The following is a 16,732-nucleotide window of genomic DNA, read 5'->3' as shown; positions in this document are numbered from 1 at the left end:
TAGTACCACTATGTGCAGTCAGTCTAACAGCAATGCCTGCAAGCGCCCGCGACACGAACTTCGTATATCGCGGTCTAAAGGTATCTTAACCTTGGAAGTTCTGCACAAACTATACCTTGTTCAGAAGCTTGTGATGAGGCCAACAAGCTGGCAAAAAGACAGGTCTTGAAACCCAGTGGTTGCGGAGTAAATTTAAGATATAGCGCATCAATGCCAGTAGTACCACTATGTGCAGTCAGTCTAACAGCAATGCCTGCAAGCGCCCGCGACTCGAACTTCGTAATTCGCTGTCTAAAGGTATCTTAACCTGGGAAGTTCTGCACAAACTATACCTTGTTCGGAAGCTGGTGATAAGGCCAACAAGCTGGCAAAAGGACAGGTCTTGAAACCCAGTGGTTGCGGAGTAAATTCAAGATATAGCGCATCAATGCCAGTAGTACCACTATGTGCAGTCAGTCTAACAGCTATGCCTGCAAGCCCCCGCGACACTAACTTCGTATATCGCGGTCTAAAGGTACCTTTAATAATTGATGGAAGATTTTTGTCATCGCAAAGCTATGCTGATGTCGCTAATCTAAGCAGAGATGGGAATATTCTTAGCTCAGCAATAGACATATGGGAGGTACCGGTACATTAGTCAACATTACACATGTAAATATTAACAAGGGCTGATCCAGAGTGGTTATTGCTGGGGGGGGGGGGGGGGGGGTTGGGGGGTTGAGGCTGTCTTGGTGGGGGGGGGAGCTGAAGGGCTCTCACAAGTGACAAATTGCCTTATTTGTTAACTTTTCGGTCACTGCCGGGGGGGGGGGGCACTCCAGCCCAAGACAGCAAAGTCACAGATTCTTGTCTCCTAAAGAGATAACGGTCGTGGGATTAGGTTAATTTTGCCCCATTCCTCCAATCATCGCAGTCAAAGAGATCATCCAGTGCACAAAGCTCAGTCTCTGTCATCTTTACAAGTCCATCGCTGACGAGGTCCACCTGCAGATCCACCGAGCCCTCCGGAAACACAGCCCAGCCAATCCCAAAATCTACAGACAAGATCGTGCAGCCATCAACTCCCTTTGTCAAGACAAGTCCAATCACATCTTCTAAACTCACAAGGGCAGCACCACTTTGTCAAATGCAGACTTTATAATAACTGCAAGGTGTGGGATATCCTTGACTTGGCCCATACCGTCCCTTTTGCAAGGCCCCCCACCATCCACCGAGAAGATGTTCCAACGCAAACCTATAGTGACCTTATAGTGACCTCCCCACTTCTACTTCTACGTGTACTCAGCTGCCCAAGACTATCATAAAGTTGATCTCCAACCTTCCCTGGTTCTTGTAAGACCCTCACAAACTAAAAAAGAAAGAAAAAAGTCTCGTCTCTTTGTTTAATCTTAAACTGATTCTTTCAGGGTTAAATACAAAATGAACCACATACAGGTGAACCACGCTGATATAAAACTTATCTACTCTTGGGGCAGCCTCCATCCGAAGCAGTGAAAATGTAAACAGTTGCTCAACTTCAGTGGGAAAATAATTATTTGATAGTTGCATGTGTTTCTGTTGACTAATGTACCTCCCGTACGTCCATCGCTGAGCTAAGAATATTCCCATCTATGCTTAGATTAGTGACATAAGCATAGTTTTCCGATGACAAAATCTTCCATCAATTAAGTAATTTCAATATTTTACCCCATTTGTGTTTAAAAGTATGGATCCAACAGGCTAGAATGGATCACATCCATGTTTGTATTTTTATTTTCCTTTTATTTAACTGCCACTTAGACTAAAAACCCTCAAAATCTCTACTTATTGAAAAATGTATATATATTATTATATTTATCTGGGTATAGAGTCCGGCTCTGTAGACAGTTTCCATGATGATTCAAGGCATTTTTAGAAAGATAAATATATGAACATATACCATGTCAAGCTTAACCAAGATTGGTAAAGGTATGGCCATGTATCTGGAAGATGGACCTGACACCTACCAACCCAAAGGCTAAGAATACCAGAACCTGGATTCAGCAGGACGTTGTTTAACTTATTTAAACTGTATATCATTTTCAATTTGCCAAGACCTAACTCTCAAATTAGCTCATCAGAAATTGGACAATCATAACTTAACTTCTGTTTTATGATTTGGTTGCTTTCAAGACGAAAAGTAAGCTGAAATGTTAATGATGAGCAACTTTTCGGAATTTTTTTTCTAAATAAACATGTATATATATTTCGTGTGACCGTAGCGCCCTCTATAGTTGGTTTCCATGGCAACCAAAGATATTTTTGAAAGACCTTTTCATAAAGAAAAAATGTGCTGAGTTTGATTAAGATCGGTCGAGGTCTGCTCAGGTTATGGCATTTTGTTTCGTCCCCTGCCAAACCTAGTGCTAAGAAAATGCCTTCTGAGCTCAATCAGAGGGAATTCCAATAATTGGCCTCCTGAGAAAGAGCATCCCTAAATTTTTACTGTTAACATCTTTTTTCCTATTGGGGACATGCCAAGGATAAAACATATCAGAGGCGGTGGGTTCTGGGGGGGGGGGGTTGCACTGGGACCCCCATAGCCCATGGACTATTGGGGGTTCGATGCCCAGGTTGTCAACAAAAAACATTTTTGGTCAGAGCGGAAAGGGTGGGGAGGGTTGACTGACGACGACACGTGACTTTTGACGTCACCACCCTTTGCAACCAGAGGTTTATATTATATCATAAATTCCCTGCTTGATAAGTGCGAGCCAGTTGCCCAGTCGGTAGAGTTGCGCGCTCCGATCATCAATCTCGGGGTTGGGGGTTCGAGCCCCAGGTTGTCCCCAACAACATTCATGTTTTTTTCTTCAGAATGGGGATGGGCGACTGACGACGACACGTGACTTTTGACGTCACCACCCTTTGCAACCGGAGGTTTATATATATATTATAAATTCCCGGCTTGATAACTGCGAGCCAATAGCCCAGTCGGTAGAGTGGCACTATCACATCATCAATCTCGGGGTTTGGGGTTCGAGCACCAGTTGGTCACCAACCATATTTAGCTGTTCCCAATTTCAATTGGGAACAGCTCTTGTTTTCGTTAAAGTTTTTTTTTTCCTTTTTTTTGTGGCTTTTTCGCAAAATTTGCAAAAAAGCCTTTCTTTTTGTTCTGATTGAGTGGTCGGGCACAACCCGACCACTCTCTGTTATTGTTCTGGTCAATCTTTGTTTTTTTTCCGGACAATACTTCTCCGCGGGTTTTCTCCTAAACGGTATACGGTATGAACTTGTAACTTTCACTATATATCGACCCTCATCCGAAGTGGTGCATATTACTCTGACGTCATGATGACGTCATCGGGTGTCAAATTACAAGCGATTTTAGCTGGAAAAGGGTCAAATTACCTTCACCCATAACTCTTGAACAAAATAATCAGTGATGTTTATATTCTGTAATAAGATAGACCATGAATTGATAAATATTTCTTTTCGTGTACGTGAACTCACTTGACCCCTTCTTCGGGGTCAACCGGAAGGTTAAAGTTAGGTGAATTCAAAATGAAGACTTTAGCTTGAAATCAAAACAAAGCAAAATTTCTTCCATACATTTTACGGTATGATCATAAAACCTAGTGTGAATTTGTACCACGTTACGAAGATACTATAGAGTTTGTTACGTCATCATGACGTCATCAGGTATCAAATTACAAGTGATTTAAGGGAAAATTTTGACGAAATAGTTTGCGCTATATCTTTTGAACTAAATATAGTATCGTGTTAGTTTTTCAGTGAGGTTGTAGACTATGCTGTGAGAAACAATTCTTGTCCCCGGACACAAAACCGCTTGACCTTCACTTCCGGTGTTACCGGAAGTGCAATAAAAACCGAGAATAACTCAAAAGGGGAAGCATTTTACTACACACAAATCAGACGATAATTAACACTGTACATGATTGTATTACAGAACATTGTACAAATACCCTCTTCACAAGCGGACTCGGTCCTGGAGGATCTGCACCTGCTGTAAGCAATTTGTTTTCGTGGGAGAAAGGGGGCCGTATCATAAGTCCGACGCCTCATAGGTCCGACCGTACTCCGACGCCTCATAAGTCCGAAATTTCGGACTTATGAGGCGTCGGACTTATGAGGCATAAAATTTATTTATTCCGCCTCATAGGTCCGACGCCTCATAAGTCCGACGCCTCATAGGTCCGACAACAGAAAAACGAGGCGTTTAATTTGTCGGACTTACGAGGCGTCGGACCTATGAGGCGTCAGATCTATGAGGCGTCGGACTTATGAGGCGTCGGACCTATGAGGCGTCGGACTTATGGGCCTTTATTTGGTTAGGGGATGCCATTTTGTCGGACTTATGAGGCGTCGGACCTATGAGGCGTCGGACTTATGAGCGGACCCCGGAGAAAGAGAGGCTCGGGGGAAATAACACGCACGGCTGAAGGATCGCGACAGGCCTAGCACCAAAATGAAAGCACCTTACTGCAACACGTTCACCTTACCTGTATTTTATTAAGGCGACTACTCTTGGCCGAACGGGCTTCTTGGTTTTATCATTCATCACTTCTTGCTATCCCTACGTTTTGTAGCGCCCTCTTCGGTGACATGTAAAACGAATGCCGGTGACTTTGGTGCCACCAAGCGGCGTAGGAATCACCGATTCACGGGCGTGGCCAGACCAATTTGCTGAGGTACGGTTGTGGGGGAGGGGTACACAAAATGTGGAGACTGACCACTTCTCCCTGAAACCTAGTCAGGAATTTTGTCCTATATGAGCTAACTTTATTAACCTCTTTGGTTATTTTTGCGATTCGATTAATAATATTCTGAAGATTAATATCAGAATTATAACTTGCTTTTCTTTTTATCCCCCATAGGATTCGCAATTTCCGTGCCACCAGGTGTTGCAGGCGACCTGCTGTGCCGTCTACTGCTGTCCAAGTTCCCCCTCTGGACCAGCTTCATCGCCTCGGTGCTCACTCTGACCTGCGTCACCTTAGAGAGGTACTCAAGCATCGTGCACCCCTTCCGCTACGAGGCGCTCTTCACCCCCCGGAAAGCCATCGGCATGATCATTTGCATATGAGCCATGGCCGTGCTCATGAATAGTTATTTCTTCTACATATTTTACAGCGACAGCGGCCGATGCATCATCCAGTGGCAGAGCACGTCCTGGCGAACCTTTGTGGGCGTGGCCAACTTCTCGGTCATTTACATCTTCCCGCTGAGACTGATGGGCTTCTCCTATTGGCGGATCATGCGTAATTTGCATAAAAGCGCCATGAATATGCGCCAATCAACGTCGTCGAATGGTACGGATAACCAGCTGTCAAGGGATCTCCTCACCGCGCGCAAGAAAGTCGTCAAGATGCTGCTCACGGTCGTGGTGACTTTCGCCGTCTGCTGGGCCCCAAACCAGTTCATGTTCTTCGCCTACATGTGCGGCTGGAACCTGGACTTCTCTGCCTGGTATTATCACGCCAGCGTACTGCTTGCGTTCTGTAACTCGTGCATGAACCCGATCATTTATGGATTTAAGAGCAAGCAATATCGTGGAGCGCTCAAGAAGGCGCTTGGCTGTAGAAACAAAGTCGGGGTTCGTGCAGATATAGTATGTAGCATAACAACCTTTGGTGGTACCGCAGAGATAAGAGGCTGTCCGGAAGACCAACGGAGGACTACATCAGGCCCAGGTGAAACAATAAATAATCATTTGTGGTTGACAAACCACATGGAGCTTGGTTCGCCTGAATGATACACCATAAAGAAGCAGAGCTAGCGCAAAAGACCACATTGGAAAAACTGAAGTGTTTTTATTTTTATATTTAAAGTCACGGTCGACACATCATGAATATGCACTTGTGATTTGAAGCTTGCTTTGCACAGTACTTTAATTTGTGCACAATGAAAACCACGCAATCGCTTTTTAAAGGGCCCGTGAAGTACTTTCGTCTAATCACGATTTCTTGAATATACAAGTAATTGTGTGTTTATATCGCTGCTACCGTCAGTATTCATTTGTGTAACAATCTACATAAGGTGTGTACCATAAGAAGTATCTGGAATCACCATAACTATCACCACTGTCGACCAATAAATAAAGTTAATCATATTTTTATTCGACTAGATAGCATAACATTGAGCAATTTATTGTACACTTATGCAGTTATTTGAAATATGAAAAATTAAATTGTCTGTAGTTTATAGCTTGCGCTGTTTCAGTTTTCACAAATGTCAAAATATCGCAAAGGAAGTGTGAACACAGTTTTGCAGGATGCCGCTGACTACCAAGCTCCCTCGAAGCCTTTAGATACAAAGGAAGCTTCTTCAGTAACTATTGTACGCTTGGGAGTGCTATCTCAAAAGAGTGACTCGTTTGATTAACTACATCGCGTCGTGTCAATTGCCGAGGCCAGCTGATTACAACGCTGTTGTCAGGACAACGTTGGGACAACAGATAAACCATAAAATTATGCCATGAACATCCACGTCACCTCTGTATTCCCCTTTAAAAGAACGTATACAATGTACTTTGCGCAACCTGTTACTTGAGCAGACGTCATGGACCGGCCTACATTTTAAGAGGGATTCCGAGATAAACACTGAAGATTTATTCCTAAAAAGCTGGAAATAGCGACCTGTAGTGGTGATTTTTGAAGCCAAATGCCGTTTGATTCGATGAATGGGCTCTATTGAAGCTTCTTCATATCAGTTGTTAATTGTACACTTGGGATTCATAAAAGAGAGGCTCGTTCTATTATATCGCTTCGTGCCAATCTCCAAGGCCTATTGATTTGGATGTTGTTGTCAACGTAATGTAAGGTCAAACTTGATGAAGCACAAATGCCAATCGCAAGCACGGCACCGTTTTATTCACGTTTGAATTAAGCTACGTGACTGATGCGTTATACTTAAATATTGGAAATATATAGGTAGAATTCGAAGACTAGCTTTTTGTAAAGGCTATTTTTGGAAATTATCAATCAAACCGTACATGATGTGAGAGACCAAACATTAATAGGGGATATTTTTAAGATTTGAAGGTTTGCATGGTGGAAAAATACTAAGACAAGATAAGTTTGCAGTGACACCATGTGAATAAATTTCTATTGTGAGTATGTGTGGTTCTGAAAAGAACAGGAGGGACTCAACGTTTCGAACAGTATGCTCTGCCCGTCGTCGGGAGAATTTTTTACATTGCCTTAGTCTAGTTCCCAGACGTATTTACTTAAAACTGAATGATTCTTAAGTCAGGAGTGCTGGATTGTAACACATAGAAACCGACGAAAAAGCACGTGCTAATGAAAAGAGGTTTTAGCCTCAGTTCAGCTGACCATGACGTAATACCTCCCACGCCCACAGGGCGGTGTGGCATTCAGTCGAGCCAATGAAACATCGTTGCACTAGCACGTGAGTTTTCTTCGGTAGCTAATGTGTTACCATTCAGCACTCCACACCAGACTCGACTTAAGAACCATTCAGTTTTACGAAAATGGGTCTAGGAACGCGATCAGGAGGTCTCAGAAGTTCCTTGATGTCCCCGCCTACCTAACTCTGGATAACCCATTAGCTGTTAGAAGGGCAGTCACAGGCCACCATATTACAACTCCCATAACAATAAACGTGCAAAGAAATCTATTATAATTTAACATCTTAAATTCTTCATCTTTTTTTTGTTAGGCTTTCCCGGCTATTTTAAAACGTTTATCATTCGAATTCACCGTTTCTTTTATTCAAATTCGTCCATGAACATCGATTTAGTCCACTTCACATGTTTATTTCATCTTTTGTCAGACAATTTCAAATTCGTTTCAAGCAAATGCAAACAATGAGCACACGTTTTCCTATACTTGGGTATTTGATTTCGTCTCGTCTATGCCAAGACTTGTTATTCAGAAATCAAATTCGTCTAAATGATTTATAAGACGAGTTCGATCCCTGAATGCTGCCATTTGTTAACACTTTACTGAATAAGATCTGTAATGACGAATATTTGCGACCCTGTGACTTATTTTAAAGAGGGTGACCACATTTTGAAATTGAATGGTAAATGACTAAATTGGGTTTGTTAAAAGCGTATGGATTTTTTTTCTCGGACGAAATTGAATGTTAAATTTTAATGAATATGAATGAAAAAGTTTTTTTTTAAGTCGGGAAATGCAGTCATATTTTAAATAGTTAAAAATTAATGTTTGACTATACACATTTTTATTATCAATGTACGATGGGAGGAGTTCGTACTGGTTCCCGTAGCATATCCGAATGGAGAGATTTGGAACCAGCGCGTAGCTGCACATGCATGTACAGCGCGCAATGGTCGATGAGCTATCCACGTTTTTACAAGATCAGTGGGGCTACACCTTTTAAAGGGGATTCAAAGTTAATTACTGAGACTGCTTCACTATGTGACATCAACTAAACTGTTTTATTAGCAACAAGCTGATTTACCCGATCATAGATCGGGTAGGGCGTAGTGTTGGGGATGAAAATTTGGGGAGTTAAATGTAAATGGGGATATAGTTAAGGAGACATGCAGTTATAGAAAAGCAATTTCTGTGCTGTGATCTGAGGCAATTTCTGACCACTAAAACCAATTTTAGCAAAAGATTACTTTTAAAGTTTTGAGTTTGGAGTAATACGGGCGATTCCCAATAGTGCGCCTCCAAGAGTTTGCAACGCGTTGGCCAATCACAATGCGCAAAATCTGTCGACCCAATGCGCGTTTGGAAAAGGTCGACTGATTTCGCGCATTGTGATTGGCCAACGCGTTGCAAACTATTGGAGGCGCACTATTGGGAATCGCCCGTATTGAATCAGCTACATGTATTCTGAGCAATAGAATCATTGTTGTAGGCTACAATTTTTATTCGGGGAAGAAAAAGTGAGGGGGGGGGAACCAAACAATGTCCCCCGCTTTAAAATGGGGAGGGGGGGGGGGGTTTCCCCCTGTCCCCCGTCGATTTACGCACATGATAATTATGTACCATGGCAACTGTCTGTAAATGTTCCCGTTGGTCTGTTAAATTGGCATTTTGTGAGGCAGTCGCATTTGGAAAACGCAGTGAAAAGGTTACCGTAGTACACAGGCGAATGCTGATTGTACAGTTTCGACAATAAATCATAATGCAATAAAACGTAAAGGTAGGTGTCATTTGAAATGAAAATGTTGAGTGTTACCATAAATTTACAAACGGTCTGAATCATGGACGAAGGTCATAATTAAGTTTCAGTATTGGACTCTTCAACAAACGTAAACTTGAACTTCTTACAATTTGCGAGACCGTCTGCGAGGAAAAAGTCGATTTAACTTTTATTGAAGTTGGTTCAACCATCTATATAAGAGCAAGTTTTACTCGGCCTCCGAGAAATGTTTGCTCCTGAAGGGATCCGAGACCGCGGTCTCCCTCGACACGTACACCAAAACGGCTCCACGTCCGTGGAAAAATGTGGGTGTCTTCCACCGGGTCGGACACTTTTTCGTCAATTTTTTTTGTGAATGCATCGATCCTTCGTTGACCCCAAACAGGCCCCCGAAATTATAACACGACACTGAATTATACGTGGCGGGCAGCGAACTCACAACGCTCAGCCTTGGTGGTGGAAGTATGGAGCTGTAAACACATTATGGAAGCAACAGCACTCTATCACGCGACGTCACATGCTTGCGCTTCAAATAGCGAGCACCGTAGACTCAACCTCGTTTCCAGGGTGTGGAGCAGGCTGCAGTACGCGTTGCCAGTGACGGTTTTACGCATAGCCGGGAAGTACCACGCAGTGTAGACTTTCGATTGGTCAGACCGCGCTAGGCATACTAATGTGTAGTCCTTCTGAGTATTCGTTGCACTCGGCACAGGGGCGGCAAGCGAAGCATATGAAAGAATAGGGACACTTGGTGGCCACGCACCATGGACAAAAAATATTTTACCAAGGTCACCCCATACTAACGTTTGGTGAACTCTTTTGCAAAACAGCCGAGTAGAACACGTAAACGCGACCCCTACGTTGACCTCGCTGACCTCGCACAGTCTAGACACGCAGAAAAAGCCAGCACAGGGGGCGGCCAGGCAGTCAACGTGAAAGCGCACACGATGGCAAATTCCTGCGCAAAACGCAGTCACGAAAAATCGACTAAACGGATCGCCGGTCCGTACGGGAAAATCAGGACGACCCGAAGTGTCCGACCCGGCGGAAGACACCCTCCGCATTTTTCCACGGACGTGGAGCGATTTTGGCGCCGCGGGAGCCCGCTGTCTCGGATCCTTTCATGAGCAAACATCGTCTCGGAGGCCGAGTTAAACTCTCTCTTATATATATAGATTAAAAGCGAATAGTGTTTCCATCCAGTTCCTTTAATTTTTCGTAAATCTGTTTCCGAAAAAAAACACCATACAATTATGCGCCTGTCAATTGGTCACCGTCACCACGAAGTGACACTAAAGCACGGTTCATACTTGGCGCGAAAGCGAAAGCGAACGCGAATTTGTGACGACATGGCAAGTGTTCGCGTTGCGAATTCGCAAAAGTTGAACACATTTCAACTCGGACGAATTTCGCAGCGAATGTTTCATGACGTCAACTTCGCTTCGCATTCGCTTTTGCATGAAGTATGAACCGGGCTTCACATCGAAAAATCGATATTTTGCGATTTTGATATTTTTCCTAATTTGTGATTACTGACACATAATCTATCACCTTTTAAGAAGTTACTACACACAGAGTTAATTAGTTTTGTCAAAATATTAATTGACATTAATTAACGTTTGTAACTTAATGGGTAAAAACCAGAAAATGCGTTTTTACGAAGTGTACTATACCATTCTTTCGCGTGCAAACTGACTGCACACTACGTGTCAAAAACGGGTTTTGCGTTTTCACGAAGTAACAGAAATGCCACGTGATATGCCCAACCCATTTTTGGCGTTTTCGCTAAGTAACGCTAAGCCCATAGATAATACACATATGCTTAACGTCACTTCGCGAAAACTCGAACATAGCGTTCTTATCTGATTTTTGAGTTTTCAGGAAGTGTACTTATGGTGAATTAGTTTGATTACTCATTAATAACTATTTTGTTCAATAAAAATCATACATAAACGTGCCATTCAAGATCCCAGCTTTCAGACAATGCAACAAAATATGACTTTTGCGGCTAAAACGATATTCAGACCACCGTTTCAAAACATCGTCAACTGAAATCACTAGTATCTCGAAAAACACATATTTTCCACTTTGCGGGTATAAAAGTTTACCCCACTGCTCCCCCACCAGGGACTGCCACACCCAACACGTGGGGGCTGTCACTTTTGAAGTTACAAAATCAACACCCCTCGGGCACAATGTATTTTGAGTGACCAAAATCCTCACCCTGGGTCTTGAAAAACGTGACTAAGTCCCAACATAGGACCGTGGGGCAGTGGGGGGGGGGGGGGGGGGGGGGCATTTGACAGGCGCATTACGTCAAGCAGCGAGCAAGTATGTATCATTTTCGTCAACACACCAAATGACATTTTCATCGTTCACTTCATCTTACCAGATGAAGCAATAGGCTTATCATATACATGTATATTAAAAAAAAGATAAATGTAGAAAGATAATGTGCATGATATGATAAATAGGTCGTGCCGAATTATACGTGGCTGCGGCTGCAAATTACAACCATGGACAGGTGTAATTTCAAGCCACAGCCCGGTAGTTCGGACACGCTCTTTGTAAATCTAACAAAAACCGAATAATCGTGACACCACACGTAGCCTTGACCAAGGCTGTCAAGCTTGTTACCCGGACGAGGTTGTTCCCGCTACCGCACTCCGTACCTGTACAGCTTTAGTCCAAGGCTCAACGCAGCGCACACTAGCCTCAACGGTCCCCTGAAATTCTTCTGCTTGTGCTTTGCCTGCACAGGTACATGTACGTGCAGAAGCACAACCAAGGGGTTCGTTAAGGCTGGCGCTAGTACCGGTAGTGTGCGTGGCGGTGTGCCAATAGTACAACTACATGTACAGGGATACCGGACAAAATTAATCAGCCTTAGCTGTACAGTATTGGGAACAAGCTTACTTGGAGAACAAGCTTGACAGCCTTGGTGAAGGCTACACCACACTTGTTTTTTTCTGTAACTGAAAGGTAAGCTGAATTGTTTACATAACAACACACGAAGGGTTTCATAAATACGATAATGAGAATAAAATTAGAGCTGTCGCATCAACAAATCAACGCTTAAATAGATAAGTGCCTCTTTTGGTAACACATAGGTGCATAACGTAAATATTGAAAATGACTGCAAAATTGAATTAAAGCTGACATGCAAGCTCTTTACACCGAACATATAAACGCTAATAGAAAGTTTCAAAGTCATAATCAGATAAGCCATAAAGGGCGTCCGACTAGGTGCATACAAAATATAGCACTAAAGTCGGGCAAAAGATTGACTTGAGAGGGAGTTGAATCCGCAACCTACACATTACCTTACCGGTAATTCGGAGTGCTAAATTCCGGCGGTTACAGGTTCGATAAACGCTCCTATCAGTTTCTTCGTTCAATAATAACTATAATAATAACTAGGTTAGTGTCTTTGTTGATATCGTTCTCTAAATTCTGTTAATAAAATATATTTAGTATTATTTTCTTAACTTTCAGTGCGCGTTATAACTTGAACTATTTATATGACATTAATATATCACTGATTTCGACAAAAGGTGAGCTTAATGATTTCACACAAAGTGCATAAAGTGTTTTAATAATAATAAAGATTATGAAAAATTACAGCTGACACATTTCACACCGGTCAAATCAACGCTAGTTTTGCGGTCACAAATAAGTTTTGCGGTTTATAGGGCGACACATTATGTGTTGCCCTAATAAGGTGTGTCGCCCTATTAGAGCAAAAGGTGTGTCGCCCTAATCGTTCAATAATAGCTATAATAATAACTAAGTTAGTGTCTTTGTTGCTATCGTTCCCTAAACTCTGTTGGTAAAAGATATTTAGCATTATTTTTCTAACTTTCAGTGCACGTTATAATTTCAACAATGTATGGCATTAATCTATCACTGATCTCGACAAATGGTGAGCTTAATTATTTCACACAAAGTGCATAAAGTGTTTAAATAATAATAAGATTATGAAATAAAAAAAAACAGCTGACACAATTTCACACCGGCCAAATCAACGCTAATTTTGCGGTCCCAAAAAAGTGTACCAAAATCAAACAATTAGGTTAGTTAAAATTTAAAAAGAAAAAAGAAAAAAGGGACACTAACTAGGTGCGTAAGAAGCCATCATAGAGTAATTATAACGCTGACCAAATACATTGACTGTAGCGGAATTAGAACTTGCGACCGGTCGATTAACTGGTAGAGGTTCAAATCCAACTCCGCGCTAACTTTATTTGTTCAACTAATAAATTATGAACAAAGACATATGATAAAATGAGGAGCCGCCGACATAGGGCTGCATGGATAGTTCAGTTGGTAGAGCACCGGAACGGCAATCCGGAGGTCGCAGCTAGGTTCAAACCCCGCTCCAGTAAATCTCTTATTTAAAAGTTATGATAATGATAATTAATCTTAAATATTCTCAAATTTGTCCGAACCCTTAGTGCTGAAATTCAGCATTTTTGTACGTTTCAGTACGCGATACAATTTTAACTTTAACATTCATCCATCAGCGATTACTCCAACAAAATTAAAGATTTAAAATTATAGTACATTTGCTTTTGGTGGAATTTTTTGTTTCATTTGAAGCAACAAAATCTCTCAAAATCTTAAGACGGGTGCATTGCCACTAACTTGTTAGTGGATACTAAACAATTTGAGAAATCAGAGAAAAAGAATTCACAATTATTGGGGTATGGCAACTAAATTTCGTTGCAAATGCATGTAAAAACATGTGCCTGCGAGCACATTTTCTTAAACCAGTTAAATAGTTGTTTTCTTCCGAATGATACCAGTTCATGTGGAATAATTTCACATCGTATTTGGTACCAGTCCTATCTTCAATTTGAGGGAGCGATTTTTTTCTCGTTAAATCGGTAGGTACGTTTCAGAGTAATACAAATGCACCTACGTGCCTTTAAAAGTAACCGCATGTAACCTTCAAAAATACTGAAATGCAAATGCAAATTTACTGAAATGCAAATTTGATAGTTTTTAGGAATGAAATAATTTGTTCGTGCAGTGCGCATGTGACTGCAACGTGATTATGTACGAACAATGTGAACTATCTTCGCCAAGTACTTTCGAGCATCAAAATGATCCAGTTGAAGAATTAATTACATAATTCGAAATGATTCAATAACTGATGCAGACTATAATAAATGGCGTATGGTTCGATTTCAATTTTGTTTTGCCTTTATGGATATTGACGAATTTTCATGCTCGCTTTTTTGAACCATTCATATTGCCCCTGCTGGTCAGTCCATGGGAGACCACTGAACGCAGCACGCTTAGCATAAAACTTACCATTAAGATTTGACAGGTAGCAATAGTCATACCACCACGCCCCGTAGTTGCGTTGGGCACAGCTACCGGCTTGATAATTGTCATTGTCCTTATCCCAGGTTGAGAACAACATGCCATTGTGCTTGCTTGTCAGTGCGTCTTTTGCCGTGCTGATGTCATTATAAGAGCCGACCGTGAGCTGATAGTTGGTTCCAGAAACTCCAAACTCTCCATATTCCGCGTACGTCATTACATTGTCCCAGTCCACCAGATCGACCCGAAGCTGCCATGTTCCCAAGGCCGTCAAATTGCGTAAGATGTCGTTTCCGATCCAGAACTCACCAGACAAGTTGCCAAAGCCTACCTGGTAGTCAGCCCAGTCGCGGTAGAAGTTAACGCTGCCATCTTGACGCCTCTGGATGACGATCCATCCTCCAGCGTCAGTCTCCATGTCACAGTAGACCTGTAAGCCATCATTGCGGACACTAGCCGGGAATATGGTGTAGATACCGCTCGCATCATGGCCCGCTTGCAGAAACTCCTTGCAGCTACAGTAACACCTCCACACAGAGAAGGAAGGTGTTAGTGCATCCGCATCGAAGTACACGCTGTCGCACGAGATGCCAAAGCTTCCAGGATGCTCCTCTCTAGAGCTGTTATTGAGGTGACAGATGTGACGGATTGGGAGATAGTTGACCGACAAGCAGCCAGAATCAGCATGGCAATCTCTCATCACACACAACATGTGAGATTTTGCAATAGTTTGTCGGTATGAAGCTACCTGCAGGCGTCTGTTAACCGCTGGTAGGAATTCACTTTTCACCTGATGACAAGACAACGTCCCAATTGCAGATATGGTAGTGACCGCTACAGCAGCAAAGGCAAGAATCACACATTGAAGAAAGCAAGGGACTTGCAGTTGTGGAGCAAACGTAGCCATTTTTGCTAGTAAGATGCTTTCTTCAAATTTTTGTCTTGTGTGAAAACTGTGTCAGTCTCAGCCAAACGTCAACCGAAGTGGTGATACTGATCAAATCGTAAAACAGTGGAACAATCGCCTGCTCGCTATCGCTGGAGCTCCACTGAAGTGACAGTATGCCAGAATGAAATCTCATTTTGTTTTTGTCCACAACTGAGCAACATATCTCGTAAATTACTCACTATCGATTGCTTAGCCCTAGACAGCATCTGTCTTTTTTCTAAAGGAAGAATAAATTCGATGCACGTGATTGCAATTTCTCGTCAAGTACGCCCTGATAAGTTGCAACTATATATAGTTGCATCATAGAGGAAGGCCGGTCGGTGCACTATTCTCCTGAGCCTCGCTTATCAGGCGTACTTGACGAGAAATTGCAATCACGTGCATCACACACAGAAAAAAATACACAAGTTGTGTAAAATTTTACATAATTGCAATGTGCTATACGAATCTGCTATAGTTAGGTAAAATTTTACATAACAGGTGTTGGGTAAGGTTTATCACAACTGTTTGGTAAAATTTTACTTTGAAAATAGGTATGTAAATTTACCAAATATCTTGGTAAAAACGGTGAAGTAAAACTTTACAAAATCTAACGGAAGTGACAGTATAGGCCAGAATGAAAACTCATTTTGGTTTCTGCAAGTGAGTGAGAATTTATGAGTCATGTTTAAGGGTGCAGACAAGTAAATCGGTCCGAAATTGCCTACGCCGGCCAAATCACGATTTGCATGCCCTCAAAATCTTCAGTATTTGAGCATGCTGTGGGCCATGAACTTGAGGGTTTGTAAAAAATATGGGTGGAAGCTGTGCACAGGACTGGGAGCTTGCAGTTCTGTGTAATTTGGATGTAATTTGGACCCTAAAAGCGCTCTATTTTGCAATGGAGTGTAGGCATCGTTTTTCAAAATGGCGATGGGCTTCAGGACTTTTTTCAGGGGTGATCATCTTCAGATGGAAATTTCTCCTAAAAGTCATCAGTTGACCCCCCGAAAATTGAAAAGAAAATGAAAGATGATGAAATAAGCTTTAATTTGATGTGTGTCTCGAACACCTTGGAGAGTTGTGAGTATTTTCCCGAATTTTTGAAGTAGGAGCATTTACCATTGGGGTCTATGGAAGTTTATTTACTGGTCTGCTACCTTAGGACCTCTTCTTGTTGTACGTCAGTGATTTGTGTTCGAAAAAAGACGTCCAACAATGAGGTTTTCGTTGATTCAATGAGTCACGTTCTTGTGACGGTGACGCAGTGACTCTACCCTTCCAAAAATAAACACTTCATGTAAGTCTGGCGCCCTCAAGGGGCCATACTTTGCATATTTTATATTTATAAAC

The 16,732-nt window shown here is 42.2% G+C and overlaps 2 protein-coding genes across 2 annotated transcripts; one reads left to right on the top strand and one right to left on the bottom strand.

The window, feature by feature from the left end:
* Positions 1 to 1,919: 1,919 nt before the first annotated feature.
* Positions 1,920 to 5,801, top strand: LOC119742716 (galanin receptor 2a-like). The gene is made up of 3 exons (XM_038218883.1): positions 1,920 to 1,947; positions 4,860 to 5,054; positions 5,085 to 5,801. Exons 1-3 carry the CDS (start codon positions 1,920 to 1,922, stop codon positions 5,735 to 5,737), a joined length of 876 nt encoding a protein of 291 aa, XP_038074811.1. The 3' UTR covers positions 5,738 to 5,801.
* Positions 5,802 to 14,139: 8,338 nt separating this feature from the next.
* Positions 14,140 to 15,537, bottom strand: LOC119742546 (fibrinogen-like protein A). Its single transcript, XM_038218565.1, has one exon. It carries the CDS (start codon positions 15,356 to 15,358, stop codon positions 14,330 to 14,332), a length of 1,029 nt encoding a protein of 342 aa, XP_038074493.1. The 5' UTR covers positions 15,359 to 15,537; the 3' UTR covers positions 14,140 to 14,329.
* Between the last annotated feature and the right edge of the window lie 1,195 nt (positions 15,538 to 16,732).

This window comes from Patiria miniata, unplaced genomic scaffold, assembly GCF_015706575.1.
Source record: "Patiria miniata isolate m_02_andy unplaced genomic scaffold, ASM1570657v1 HiC_scaffold_6, whole genome shotgun sequence".
Lineage (NCBI taxonomy): Eukaryota > Metazoa > Echinodermata > Asteroidea > Valvatida > Asterinidae > Patiria > Patiria miniata.
This window is presented reverse-complemented; position numbering and strand designations above follow the sequence as displayed.

What these genes read in the sequence shown, in the direction of transcription:
- LOC119742716 (XM_038218883.1), top strand. Translation starts at nt 1,920, where the DNA reads ATGTCAAGCTTAACCAAGATTGGTAAAG. An exon ending in CTTAACCAAGATTGGTAAAG is followed by an intron (nt 1,948 to 4,859) that starts GTATGGCCATGT and finishes TATCCCCCATAG; the next exon opens with GATTCGCAATTTCCGTGCCA. An exon ending in CCGGAAAGCCATCGGCATGA is followed by an intron (nt 5,055 to 5,084) that starts TCATTTGCATAT and finishes TGGCCGTGCTCA; the next exon opens with TGAATAGTTATTTCTTCTAC.
- LOC119742546 (XM_038218565.1), bottom strand. Translation starts at nt 15,358, where the DNA reads ATGGCTACGTTTGCTCCACAACTGCAAGTCCCTTGCTTTCTTCAATGT.